General features: G+C 31.7%; 1 protein-coding gene and 1 pseudogene across 1 annotated transcript; one reads left to right on the top strand and one right to left on the bottom strand.

Annotated features, from left to right (window-relative positions):
* Positions 1-764: 764 nt before the first annotated feature.
* Positions 765-7,293, top strand: LOC136968181 (MOB kinase activator-like 2; annotated as a pseudogene).
* A 576-nt stretch (positions 7,294-7,869) lies between these two features.
* LOC136968180 (TNF receptor-associated factor 6-like) lies at positions 7,870-11,737 on the bottom strand. Its single transcript, XM_067262151.1, is given in 8 exon segments — positions 7,870-8,100; positions 8,102-8,692; positions 8,761-8,841; positions 9,800-9,871; positions 9,944-10,102; positions 10,174-10,327; positions 10,410-10,592; positions 11,603-11,737. Coding segments are annotated over 7 exon segments (1,359 nt in total). The 5' UTR covers positions 10,568-10,592; positions 11,603-11,737; the 3' UTR covers positions 7,870-7,956.
* Between the last annotated feature and the right edge of the window lie 2,832 nt (positions 11,738-14,569).

The raw sequence follows: 14,569 nt of genomic DNA, 5'->3' as shown, positions 1-14,569 counted from the left end.
CACTTTTATGAAATGTTTAAGTGAATGAGTTAACAAATGATTAAAAACTTCATAGATTGACTTTTTAAATAATAAATTAGCTTTGAATCAAATGGGGTTTTGGGCCAAATACCAAATAATTATTTAGATGTTACTATTGCTGAAAAATTATTTAGATGTTACTTAATACTGAATATTTTTTCTTTTCTGACTTTCAAATATTTGCCAAATATCAGCTGTTTTTTTTGGAACTGCTATCTATATGAATAATAAATAAAATTAAGAAATCATTTTTTATTTTTGAATTAAACTATTTTATTTTTTAGAAACTATGATATAAAAGTATGAATTAATGAAATAAATGCATCAGCTTATCACTTAAAAGGGAAATCTGGCAGTTTGTCATCACAATTTTGATGAAATTTTGTGGATGTGCAGCATTTTACTTATACTTGAAACTCTATCAAAGCCATGGGCTATCGATAGAGTTCAAGTATAAGTAAATATCTATTTGGCATTCTCAAGAAAATTAGGATAAAAGTTATCATAAAAGCAGTTAAAACATAATGGCTCATTGCAGCCTACACATACAATTATTGGCTGCTTATCATTCACAGTCTTTATATTTTGTTTTAAAAACAGAGGATGAAAAATAAACTTTATTAACATTCTTGAAAATATTTCTTTTGTGTGTTATTTCAGACTCAAACCATGCATGTCACAAAAAACTGGTGCACTCAACTGGTTTTGAATTAGAGATTGTATTTTAATATCAATTTTGCTATTGGTTTTAAGAAGATAACTACAATTTTGTAATTTTTTGATAAAATTTTTTAACCTGTTTATTAAAATAAACATTGCAAGGCTGACAAAGATGAGTATGTTTTGGTGGGATAATTTTTAATTGGCATGATGGAATATCTTTGTCATCTACAAAAATTTTGTCATTCTATATTTGTGTTTTATTTTAATAGGAAGGGTAGAAGGAAGGAGAAAGATGTTGCTACACCAAGTAAAGAAGAAGCTAAATTATACCTTGAACTGCAGTTTTTGGAAATGACCCTGTCAGAAGACAAGATTCGAGATGTGATCGATCTGCCTAACGGGATTGGATTATAAAGAATTGGAATAAGCATCACATAGTAAATAACATTACTTAATATGACCAAAATAAGTTCATTTTTAAAATTAAGTAAGAAAAACAAAACGATATTCACACCCTTGTGTTTCTGTGAGGTTAGCCGAATTTGGGTGGGAAAAGATGTCACGACAAATCGAGCGGTCAACACTGCCGTGGGGTGTGGGAGTTGGGAAGAAATTTCACGGAGACAGGTTTTCCATCTCAAAACCGTTTAATAAAATAAAAATTTCTTACAATATTTCCTTGAATAAAGGGGTAACACAGCACAAAGCACGAGAATTAAGTCCAAATAAAGTTCGAATGTTCGGGATTTCTTTTCCTACAGTTCGGCGTGGACGGTGAAATGATCGTAGACCCCGAGGCGTTGGGCACGACTTCGGGTGATTTTTCTCCGAGGAACCTGGATGGCACTAGGCGACACGACAGAGAGGTTGTTTCCACGATGTCCGAAAAGTTCCCTCCTAATTTTACGAAAGTACACACGTCCAAGATAGGACGAACCAAGAACTGAGAGAACTAATAACCGAGAACGTCATCTCCTCTTTTTCTTCGGGTTTTATAACTTTCCTTTGAGTCCCAGATCGAACATTCCGATAGGTCGATGTCGACTTGCCTCCGCTCTCTAATTGGTCCCCCCCTCGTTACGCATTGTAACGAGATCGGAACCCCGGTCGTCGAGATGAGTCAACATCGACTGACAATTCGATTCCTACCGAAGATGTTCGATCTAAGTACTCAAATTCATCTATTGTTTTAACCTGAGAAGTTTGACTTTCTTGGAAATCTCTACAGACATGCCCTTTTATGGACATAAAACATTCATTTTTCGTTTTCCCTTTTTTTTCTTGTTGATGGTTTTTTCAACATAAATTTATAATAATAATAATTATTATTATTGGCTTCTATTCCAAAACAATGAGAAAAAAATTTCTTTTTCCTCTTTTTCGCACAAAGTCTAGACCCATTTCCGAAGCTTCACATTTCTAGCAGTTTAATCAAACTGAAGAAGGTCATTCAAAATGGCCGAAAATGTTTGTAACTTGGTGATTAAACTGCTAGAAACAAAGTGTGAAAGGTTTTGTCTTACTTATTTTAAGTAAAGTTCTAGCTTTGAGTGCAGAGAAGATTTCATTTTAGATATGTAATATAAATTACAATTATTTTTGTTTTAGCTCTAGCATTATTTGACCATATTAATCTAATATATGGTACAATATCTGAATTTTGTACAATGTCTGGTTGTCCTGACATGAATGGGCCTTCATCAAGGTATGTTAACAAAATGTGTTAAATTTTAATGCATTGTAAATTCACAATTAAAATTTAAATATATTAATTTTAGGCAATATTTATGGTTTGATGAGAAAGGTAAAAAATGTAGGGTGGCAGCTCCTCAGTACATAGATTGTGTTATGACTTTTACACAAAAGACTGTAAATGATGAAAATATATTTCCAACTAAATTTGGTAAGTATATTATTAAGTTTAATCAAAAATGATTTTAACTTATTATTAATGTATATCAGTATATTATTTGTAGAGAGTTGGTAAATACAATTGTAGAAATATAGTGCAGTACTTAAATATTAGAACTATTTTTATTACTCTGTGCAACTCAAACTGGAACTTGGCAATTCTACAGATAAACATACCTTTTTATTCCAGCAAACTGATTCAATTCACTAAACAAAGTTCTGATGTTTTTGAATTTTGTTCTAAGGTATAATTTTGATAAATGGCTTGAAGATAACCATTAAATGAACATCATTTACTAGATAACCATTATCTTCAAGTAGATGAATTTGTAGACATTTGTTTAGAATTTATTGACATTCCAACAGTATGAATAGGATAGTGTCTACTGGTCCATATTGATGTGTTATTGACATATTGATAATATCGCAGCAACCCAAGGTCATCTACATTTGTATATGGGAAACCAATTATGATCTAAGTACATGTACTGTACACAAATAAATGCTTGATGTTTCATGTGTAATATGTCAGCTTACCATATACTGATTTGATTCCTTATTAGAGGAAGTTTCAGATAAAAAGTTACTAATTAAAAATTGGCAAGAGAGTTCAGATATAGATCAAGTTAGTGCTAATATACTCTGATGTTAACCAGAATAGCAGATTGTAGTAAGGAACTGAACTCAACAGAACAGAATACTGGATAACAGCTAGAGATAGTCTTCAAGGCTGCTGTCAGTGGATTATTGTTCTCTAAGCTTTTTAAGTAATGTACCACTACGTGAGGAGTCAATTCCAAACTCTTTTATTTTGTTTTGGATTATTTTTAGAATTTTATTATGTTTATTTTGTGGCATTTTATTTCATTAAGGATAAACTACTGCATCTCAACCAGGCAAAAATACCTAAAACTAAAACTCACCTTACTACGACAACTGCTGGCAGCAACCAATTACATCATCAAATTCAGAAACGACATCTCAGGGTAGACTTCCACAGGAAGTTAAAAGGATGATCTTTTACCCCAAATTGTCACAAAAAGGCACAATGAAAAATTATAAAAGATTAAATGTAAGAATGATGACATAAGTTAAAGAAAGATTACTAAAATTAAAATGAATGTTAGCCACTTAAGAATATAAAATAGGGTCGAGTGGGTGTAATCATGTAACATCACCATCTGCACTATAAGGAGGAGATGTAGCTTGAGATCGAACGAAGTGATGCTAAGGATTGAGTGAGGTTAAAGCAAGGCTTTCAAGTTCTGTTGACAAGTTTCTTGGTGACAGTTAGGTGAAATTAATTTGTAAGATTTCTTTGTGAATTTTCAAGATTTCAATTTTATTTTTTTACTTGTTGGTTTTGTGAAGAAAATTCTAAGATAGTTATAATTTAATTTATATATATAAGGAACTTTTTCTGACACAAAAAGAAACAATTTATGTATATATGTTATGGACAAAGTGATTAATGCGGGTATTGTGAATAATAACCAACAAAATCGGGCATTGCAATAAATTTCAATAATTTATCAAATTGACCGGTCATTATGAATATGCTATCATCTAGTTGGGCAAAGTGATGATAATATGTTGAAGAGTGATCATCCAAAATACGCTAGCCAATCAGCACTCGCATCTGAGTTGTGTGTACGTATTGCATCTAGTACCAAATTTGGCGGCAGTTGCGACTGTTTGTACTGTTGACGGATTTTTCCCATAGAGGAGCCGTTGGCTGGCCGCCAATTGTTTAACATCACTAGTTATTGATTCACGTAGTTCTTGAACACACATATCAATAACTAGTATGTATCAATATCTAGTGATGTTAAATCTGTCAGGAGCACAAACATAATGGTGCACATGAGTAATATTTTACTATTTAATTAATATAGTTAATAGTACTTAGTTTTAAAGTATTACATGTTTTTTTTAAAATAATTGACAAAAAATAAATATTTTTAATTGAAATAAGTGGAGTTTTTTAAATCAAATTATAATGTCACACAATTTAAGATTTGGTACTAAATGCAATACAATCAGCAACTCATAGTGCTGATTGGCTAGAGTATGTCAAATGATCACTCCTCAACGTGTTGTTATCACTTTGCCCGACTAGGTGATAGCAGTATTCATAATGACCAGTCAATTTGATAAATTAATCAATATTTATCACACTGCATGCCCTTTTTGGTCATTATTCATAATGTCCAGGCATTATGAATAATGCCTGATTAATCACTTGGTCCATAACATATATACATATATTTTAATTATTATTATGTATAGTAATTATTTGAGATTTTTGATTCATTAACAATTTTTGTTATTTATTGCCTGCGTAAAGTCCATACCTGGCACTAACCAAACTCCGGTTTATGTGATGCATCATTAGGAAACTATCCGGGCTTTCAATAAAAATAGATAAGACGTTACAACTAGTTGAAACAAACACAAAACTGAAGGTTGTTTCATTGTTATTATGATCTTATTAGAAATGAGGAGATATAAATCACCAATGAATGAGGTGGTGTTCCATACAATGTTCCATTGAGTGCTTTAAAGACATCATGCCTATGTAAAAACTTTCATTCTCTTGATACATAACTGAAGGAACACTTGAATAATATTATGAATTGTAGAGATGTCCATGCTGGCATGAGAAGCAATGAACAAAGTCAACAGTCAATAGGAGGCAATGATCATCTTAATTGGCTTCTTTAGTTTCTATAGTCAATTGATTCAAGGTTACTTCCACTGCATATAGTAGTGGGATTAGTAATTGTAATATCAAAAGATACTTTGTTAAATATCAAAAAAAGAGATTTCTGACCTAGAGCCTTAATTAGATGTTACTATGATTTGATGATTTTAACCTGTTTAAGGCATGCTGTTAATTCTATTTTTATATTTTAAATGCTTAATGTTGATTTTTTGTAGCAATTTGAAGATGAGGTGAATCTGGCCGAAAAATTATTAAATACAGTCAAACCTGTTTTTATGCGGGGGATAGGGACCGCATTAAAAAAAATCTCACGAAACTTCACGAATGGCTGTAAATAATAGTTTTCGCAACACAATTAAAAAAATATTTTTTTTATGCGGTCAATAGGGACTGCATAAAAAAAGTCTCACATAGAAAATAACTCAAAACCGTACGAAATAGAATTTATTGACAACAGATGTCAGCACTTGACTGCATCGTCTGGTCTATCGTCTGTTTTACATATTTTTGTCCAGGTGGTGTTTTGTTGACTTAAAAAGTAAATTATTTCATTTTTCGCATATTCATGCAATAATATTACTATAATAAGTGCATTTATGCTATAATAAGTTTATTTAGCTATAATAAGTCAACGTAAGACATGACGAATCGCACGAGACTAGTCACCAACTATACCGCACAAATTAAAAATTCGCATTAAAAAAATCGCACATAAAAAGAGCGCATAAAAACAGGTTTGACTGTATATTAAGTATTTTTCTGATTTCTTAAAATTTTTTCATTGTTTCTTGTGATAATTATTTATGGTATAGTTTTAACATCTTTGGTTATTGAAGTATAGAAATGCTCATGAATTTTAGGACTTTCCTACATTTATTAGTAAGAATATATTTATAACAATCATTATTATTTTAAATATATTAAAATATTTTGTATTTTTGTTTCTTTACAGATAAAGAATTTCCAAGTTCCTTTGAATCTATTGTAAAAAAAATACAACGATTGCTCTTCCACGTCTTAGCTCATATTTATCAAGCACACTTTCGAGAAATAGTCTTATTGAATCTCCACACTCACCTAAATAGCATATTTTGTCATTTTTGGCTTTTCAATGATCATTTTAAAATGGTTGAAGAAAAAGAAACAGAAATTTTACAAGATTTAGCAGTGGTACTAAAATTATTAAATAATCAGAATGAAGAAGAGAAAGCAAGTAATGCAGAAGATAATAGGACTGAAGATGTCCAGATGGTTTCAAGCTGTGGAGATAATGAAATCTGTGTAAATGGTGCAGAAAAAACAGATTGCACGTCTGCCGATGCCAGACCTCCATCACCTACGTCATGTTCTGCGGCCTTAGATTCTAAAATAAATTCTAGGGAACATTCCAATGTGTGTGCAATGGATTCCGAAGCTACCTTTGCAACTTGCAGCTCTCATCAATGAAATTCTAGCGATAACGATTATCTTTGATTCTTTCATCTGATATCCATTATCAGAATAATGTCTGCTTTTAGTTTCTATAGTCAATTAATTGGCTTCTTGTTGGATCAGAATTGCTCTTAAAAATTGATAAGTAGAAGTGTCTTTTCCATAAATTGTATCTTATTGCCTCACAGTAAGAAAATATGCTTAATTGTAATTTTTAATTTATGAAAGTAAACAAATTAGATCGAAGCAGGAAATTAAATTTGACAGTTTAGCTGCAAGAGATGACAGAATGTAGTTTACCAATGTCGACCATAGGATTACACTGAGAGCCGTTTATAATGTGATAACTAAGACATTCGAGGCACCTCGGGATATAATGCGAATGAACTGTGATTTTTTAGAAATGCACGAACGACTTATTGCATAATATAGTTAATTTTAAGGAAAGTGTCATAATTTGTGTTGCACGCTTGGGACCGACGGTGCAATCGTCATATGTAAAATTTATGTATTTATTTAAAATAAGAACTGTAAGTACTGTATATAGTGGGCATAATATCGAAACTTAAAGAAGTACACTCTGACAACCTAGATGACATGTGGATATCAAAGTCTGCAAATGAGTGCCTGCCCGCACGCCAGTCAAAATTGCTTCCAAGCATAGAATTTAAAATTTCTTATTGCCACCTAATAGCCAATCATATATATATATATAATATATATATGTATGTATGTATACAACTGTTTAGAAATTATGTGTAAGACCATATTTTATTACATCTCTATAAAGGTTAGTGCTGTAACTCAATACGATGCATGACAACATCTAATTTCAGAAGAGCAATTGCTTCAATGTGAAAAATTAAAGAAGAAAATATAGGATCAGAAGCTCTTTTTAGCCTGTGGTGCTAAAAAGTTGTATACATTTTCTTTGAACGTTTCTTTTGGTATTATTTATATTGCACAAAATAAGGTATAATTATAAAATCTTCTTCAAATAAGTTTTAAAAGAACAAACAACAAATTAATTTAAATATTGATACTCATTCAAAAGTTAAGACAAGTTAAGAACTAAACATATAAATAATTTTTTTACGATAAAACTTACAAAATTGAAGTTCCTGTCGAATGTTTTGTTTTACTTTATTTTTTCAATGTTACAAAATATATCAAAAATTTCTTTTAAAAATAATTGCAATATATGTTTATAAAGTTACATTTGGTCTGATTTTTGCTCTGATTATTAAAGCATCATTTTTTAAATAAGATTGTGTGTGGAGAATTGACACTTCGATAAATTCTTTACATCCAAAACCTTTGGAGTTAAATTCTGTGATAGGTCTTTGGAGACGCGTCGAGCTTTGGATCAGAACACACGCTTTTCAATTTGTGGAATTCACCACTGGCATTTGACTTCTGATCGAGTATACTTAGATCAACTTTTCCAGAAAATGGCCAAGGTAAGAAATCGTCATTCTCTCCCTTCATCAAATGCACATACAAAGATAACATTAAGTCATTACTTTCAGTCTTTTTGAGTGTCATTGATAAAAACAAACGATAACTATACAGATTAGAATAGAAAGGATTACTTTTTAATTGTACAGTTGTACCATTTAATGCTTTCTGTTCATGAACAGAAAAGTTATTTACTTTCCAGTGAAAAATTCCTTGAGTTAATTTTTCTTCTATAGAAACTAATCGTTTTTCTAGGGTGTCTAGCTTTCTTTCGAAAGTGTCTTTTATCTTTCGTATTAATTCTTGATTTAACTGCAAGCTATGGGCATCAAAATTTTCCATTCTTGGTTTACTTTCATTAATACTTTTAACATAATTCTTTAGTTTGTTTTCTTGAATAGTTTCGTTTAAAGATTGATGTAATAAACTAATGTGAATGTCAAGACTTTTTAAATTATGATCACGTAAATATTGTCGTTCCACCTGAAAAAGTTGTTATATCAATATTCAATCAAAAAAAATTGTGTGTTTAATTAAATAATTTACTTTACCAAAGAGGAAGGGCATCCTATATCTTCAAATTGACAGGACACAATAACTCTTGGACAATCTTTCTGTATGTGACACTCCATCTGGTAAAAATATATAATTTTGTTAATAGTGATTTTCTGAAGTAGTTTGTTAAATTTTAGCAAAAAGCTCCTACATAGAATAGTGTGTTTCTCGAAGTTGAATTTAAAGGATTATTTTTTTACTTCCGGAATATTCTAAAATTATTTAATTAAATTATAATTATTAAATCTAATATGAAATGGAGTGTAACACTTCCCTCTAGGATAAATTAATTGTTAATTAAAATTATAATGGCTGGAAAATAGCCTGATCTGATACAGCAGTTAGTTTGGATTTTTTGTAAGCAAATGTCTGTAGATTCCTTAAATTTCTTTAGTTATTCATTAACAAGATTTGTTTAATAACAGGAACATGATATTAGTCAATTAAATATTTCATGTAAACTTATAAATTTTAAAATATTTTAATTTTTATATTCCTGAATATTTGAAAAATACAAAATAAGACTTAGAGAATGTAAATCTCTAAGAAATTGCATACCACCTGTATTAAATGGTTAATCTCATGTTCATGAAAAAATTATTTTCTGTGGTCAAACTGTCAAAAAGAATGGTAGAAGCAGTCCTAAATTGTTTTTTGTGTGCCAAATTTGGGCTTTCAAATGTTTTTAGCAAACAAACAAAAAATTTTAGATACTGAAATCAAAACTGGCAAAACATTTCTGTAACAATATTTAATTAATTTTTATTCTGTTTAAGTTATAATTTTAATATTTTATGCATTGTAACATATTAAGTAGAAAAGTTAGATTTTTACATTGAATAAGAGATTATGATTTTTCTTTTCAGCTCTCTGAGAAAGTTAAACAGGATTGTATAAGTCCTGTTTAACTTTCATACCACATTTTTATCAATGAAAAAAAATCATATACAGGAAACTTGAATATAATACAAATAGTTTGAAAATGTTCAGTTCTAATTTTTAATATATATTTAAATATCTAGTAACAATACTCACATCACCTCGGCTTACAAGAATATTACAATATTTACAGGAAATGAGAAATGCATTGCACACTTTGTAGTGTTCCTGCGAAAAGTCAAATTGATATTATGAACAAAATTAAACAACATGACTAATTAATTACATTCATTGCTTTACCAATTTGTTCACTCTAGGAAATTCCTCTTGGCAATATTCACATTGACTAGGAGAGTGAGTACATGTTTCTCTGTGACAATCCACGTCTTTGCGGTACAATTTTTCTCCACAGCCGAGCGAGCAAAAATTCATTTGGTAACCACACGTCGACTCGTGGAGCTGCATCAGATTTCAAATAGTTAAATGCTTAAACTTTCACTTCTTATTCCACATTTTTCATTTATAAATACCTCGATAGTTTTTAATTCAGTTATGACATTGCATCCATTCTTAATTTGAGGACATTGAACCTTTAGAGCTTGTATTTCTCGACGTGTGTCATTATCGGAAGAAATCTTCTCTTTCGTTAACATTTGTTTATCTAACGGACACCTTTTTTCTTTACTGCATTTTCAAAAAAATGAAAGTAAAAGTTAAGTTAAATTTTTTCAAATTTACATTTCAAAACCTGTACATTCTTGCATACCTTATCCAGTGTAGGATGCAATCCTCGCAGAATAAGTGACCACATTCAGTTTGGACAGCATCTCTTAGGCACATATAACAAATAGGACATTCAAATTTCAGATCTAGAATGGGGACAAATTCATAATCGTACCCTTGCCGACGGAAACCTTTCTCCATTGTATTTGCTACCAAATTTAATCAACTGTAAACCAAAATCGAATCAATTTTGACAATATAAAATTTATGTATTTCATAATAATAATCACAGAAAACTCATAAAACGGTCACAATAGAGACACACACTTACAAAATCAGTGACAAGTTAGAAATTTTTGATAGTCACTATATTAAAAGTAATTATTATATTTGTAAGTTTTATTGTCATCATCCTAGTTAATTAAACAAGATAACAAGATCTTGTCTAATTTTTACTTTCCTGTCTGTTATATATATAGTGATCTGGTCAAAAAATGACCACCCAAGGTTTTTACATATTTTGGACTCAGGACACTTTGAAACATTAAGAAATGCAAAAAAAATTTGGGGATTTTTTCTGTATGTATAGATGTTCGTGTGCGGGGGATACGATTTTGTTCACCCTGTTTGAAGCTTAACCCTCTCCCTCTTCCACTGTGAGGGGAATTTTGAAAAATCCCTTCTTAGCGTGCATTCTCGAGACGTACCCCATGTACCAAATTTCAACTTTCAATTCCTAACCGTTTGGGCTCTGCACTTACTATCAACCCATCTTGATTATATTATAAGATTACATATCCCAAGAATTAAGTTTTGTTGTAATTAAATGTGACATTTTGTGGAATATTAATTTGGTTCTTTACTTTTTGGTACTTACCCATATATATATACTTAATTTTTTATCTGATGATTGTACAAATTACTCTTAACAATTTAATATAGCTTTAATCCAATCAAAATCCTATCCATGAGTAAACTAACAGGTATAACTTATTCCTTTACATTAAAATATTTTGAAAAATATCCTAATTAATATGTATAAGTTGATAATTCTGTGAAAAGTTTCAAAGGATGATCCAGTGCTGTAACTTGAAATGATTTAAAATGAAATGAACAAATATCTTGTATTTTTCATGCAGAGCGCCCATAGAAATAGAAAAATTTAAAATTAATCTTACATTCATTGATATTTTAAAAAAATTTAGTTAAAACAGGAAAAAGTATCGAGTAACTTACAAGTTCATACGAGTTGTAATGCGTGATAACGGAAGTAACTACTTTCACTTTCTAAATCAATTTATTTTAAGAATTTATTAATTTTTTAAAAATTTAGTTGTTGTTTTCGTTAATCATTCAAGATAAAGACGATAATTTAAATAAAAACAGTGACAAATTAACAGAATAATAAACAATTTTAATACATTAGTATCGGTAAATAGATGGCGCTTACTTATTGACAATTCGTGTAAAGTTGCCAATACAAATACAAGGCAGTGGCGTAGCGTGGCTGTCAGCCGCCCGGAGCGGAAGAAAATTTCGCCGCCCCCTTATTTAGGTATCTCAATTTAAAAGACTAAAATATACAGTAATTCTAAAGAACTTTTCAGCAAGAACAATCATCATTATTGTGTATTGTACAGTTCAAATTTTTACAAGATATTATTATTATTATTTGTGAAATTTTGCCGCCCCTATTACGCTACGCCACTGATACAAGGAATAATTTGAAGAGACTCGTTTAGGAAAGAGTTCCCATATTTGTGTAATTTTCTTTGAAAAATTTTATCTCGTTTATCCTTTTGCATCTGACATTTTTCCCATCTTGGCCACCGGTGGCCGAATGGATAAAACCCCGAACATCGGTAACTGGTCGCGGATTCGCGCCCAATCAGTTACTAGCCACTTGGATTTTTCCAGGTTTTCTTCGTGTGTCTTTTTTTTTTTTTTTAAAAAAAAACTCTTTCCGCTCTGTGCAATGGGGCGACCGGGTGGTGAGGGACGGGACCCGACATATCCGAACGGACCACCCCCCGAAAAATTCCTGGGGATTATTCGACCCGTTCGGATTCGATCCCGGGTCCCCCAGAGCGGTAGGCTGCCACCTTGACCGCTCGGCCATCCGGCCGACTCTTCGTGTGTCTTAACATCTAGAGACCAATTTCTCAAAATCCGCTGAATGGTGGCGGTGAAACTATAGTTTCTTACCATTACAGATTTTCTTCTTAATGTTTGTTTTAACAGACACATATTGGATAGAAATTTCCAAAATACAATCGAGTCCGCATAAGTCGACACCCAAGGGGAAGTGAAAATGTGTGAGGTATCCGATATGACGACTAAAGCGAAGTTGAAAAAAACTGCAATACTACAATTAGGAAAATACAGTAGTGCAAGTTTCAGTTCATCGAATCTTCCTGTTTTAGTTCCCGAAACAGGAAGATTCGATGAACGAATTTGCTTTAGCCAACGTACGAGAGCATCTTTGGCATCTTTGTTCTGTACAGTGAATTTCTCTGGCATTTTCGAGACAGCCGCGACGAAAATCCAAGAAAAAGTTCCTTAATTTCCTTTTTTTTTTTCTTCAGGATTCCCCACCATTATTGTTCTTGAAAGGATTTTTTGTTTTGCAAATTCGGCTTGCGAAGTTTTCTTACATTCAAATTCAGAAACAAGTTCGTATTTTTCCTTCAGCGTGAGCGTTGTTAGCTTTCGGGCACTCATTTCTAATAGAAACGTGATACTAATAACGCTTGACCTTAGGAAATGCAAAATCTGATTCTGCTGTGACGTTGATATAAATTGTATGTTTTCTTTTTGTTTATCTATTATTTTATATATAAAAATACATAAAATGTTAAGGAATTTTTATTAATATTTATATTGTATATTAATAAATAAGTCGACTCCCCTTTTGAAAAAATGAGTTTACACCGCACAGTGTGGTGTGAACTCATTTTTTTCAGAAGGGGAGTCGACTTATCAGATGTCTAAATGAGTGTGGGACAGCAAAAGTATGTTGATTTATCGGTGACGAGTTAAACGGTGTCGAGCAAACCGGAGTTGTTTTAACATTAATGCCTTTCTTTCTTTCTTGTTAATATGGAGACTAGCTTGTTGGTTTTTTCTCCGAAGCGCAATGCCTATGTACTGTAAGTCGTCCGGGACCACACAAAACCGACTATTTAACCGACGGTGTCGAGTTAAGTATACCTATGACGATTTATGCGGACTCGACTGTACATAGAATTATTTGGTGCCGACCCATATAAAAAAAAAAAAAAACTATAAACAGAAAAATCATAGGACTACTTACCGACTGCTCTGTTTCGGCCGCCTTTGATTTATTTTTAAAGATTAACTCCGTAAAAAACTATTATCAAATTACTTTAAAATGTATGTCATACTTAAGTTCCTAAAACGCATTGTGAACGAAATGGTGTACAGTACATCGAATATCAATTTCTCATCGAAATAATATATTACGTGAGAGAGATAGTACATTGCCGACCAACTAAAATCAGTTTATATGCAAGTGTGTAATGTGCAATAATAAAATGATCAACTTTTTTATAATGAAAAGGACGACACATAAATTGAAGGAAAAAATATTGTAAATAAAAGAAAAATTTTATTCATTGCAATAATAATCTCTATTGTATGCTCAGTGGCGTAGCTAGCATGGATGACACTCGGGGCGGATATCGTGGTGTCACCCCAAGTCACCGTGGATGTCACCCTTCTTAATTCTTTTATAATACAGTATCGGATTATTGAATTGTAATATGTCCGCACTCGAGCAAACTTGAACGCTATATCGAATAAGCGATATCATCACATAGGTTTATATTGACTAGCGTGAATGCGTGAATTCGTTGACTTTTTTTTTTTAGTCATGGGCTGTTGAGTCGGTCGAATTTTCCATGATTTAATGTTAAAGGGCGTTATCAAGGTTTATTTCGCGACTTATTTTCTTCAAATATGAAAAAGAAGGACAGTTAGGAGGACACTTTTCGAGGGAGGACAGAATTTACAAAAGGAGGACGGTTGGTCACCTTAGCAATAAGAGACTATTTATGTGGAAGTATCGCTACTTTCAAGATCTAGTATAACAAATTGACGGCTGGATGTTTCGGCGGTTAAGACTTCAGTCTACCGCTCTGACATCGAATTCGGGCTGTTGAACAACCTTGGGTGGTCGTACCC

This window comes from Centruroides vittatus, unplaced genomic scaffold (assembly GCF_030686945.1).
Source record: "Centruroides vittatus isolate TY-2023 unplaced genomic scaffold, ASM3068694v2 contig_1411, whole genome shotgun sequence".
In the NCBI taxonomy this organism is placed as follows: domain Eukaryota; kingdom Metazoa; phylum Arthropoda; class Arachnida; order Scorpiones; family Buthidae; genus Centruroides; species Centruroides vittatus.
Note: the sequence above shows the minus strand (reverse complement) of the source record. Positions and strands in the feature narration are given on the sequence as shown.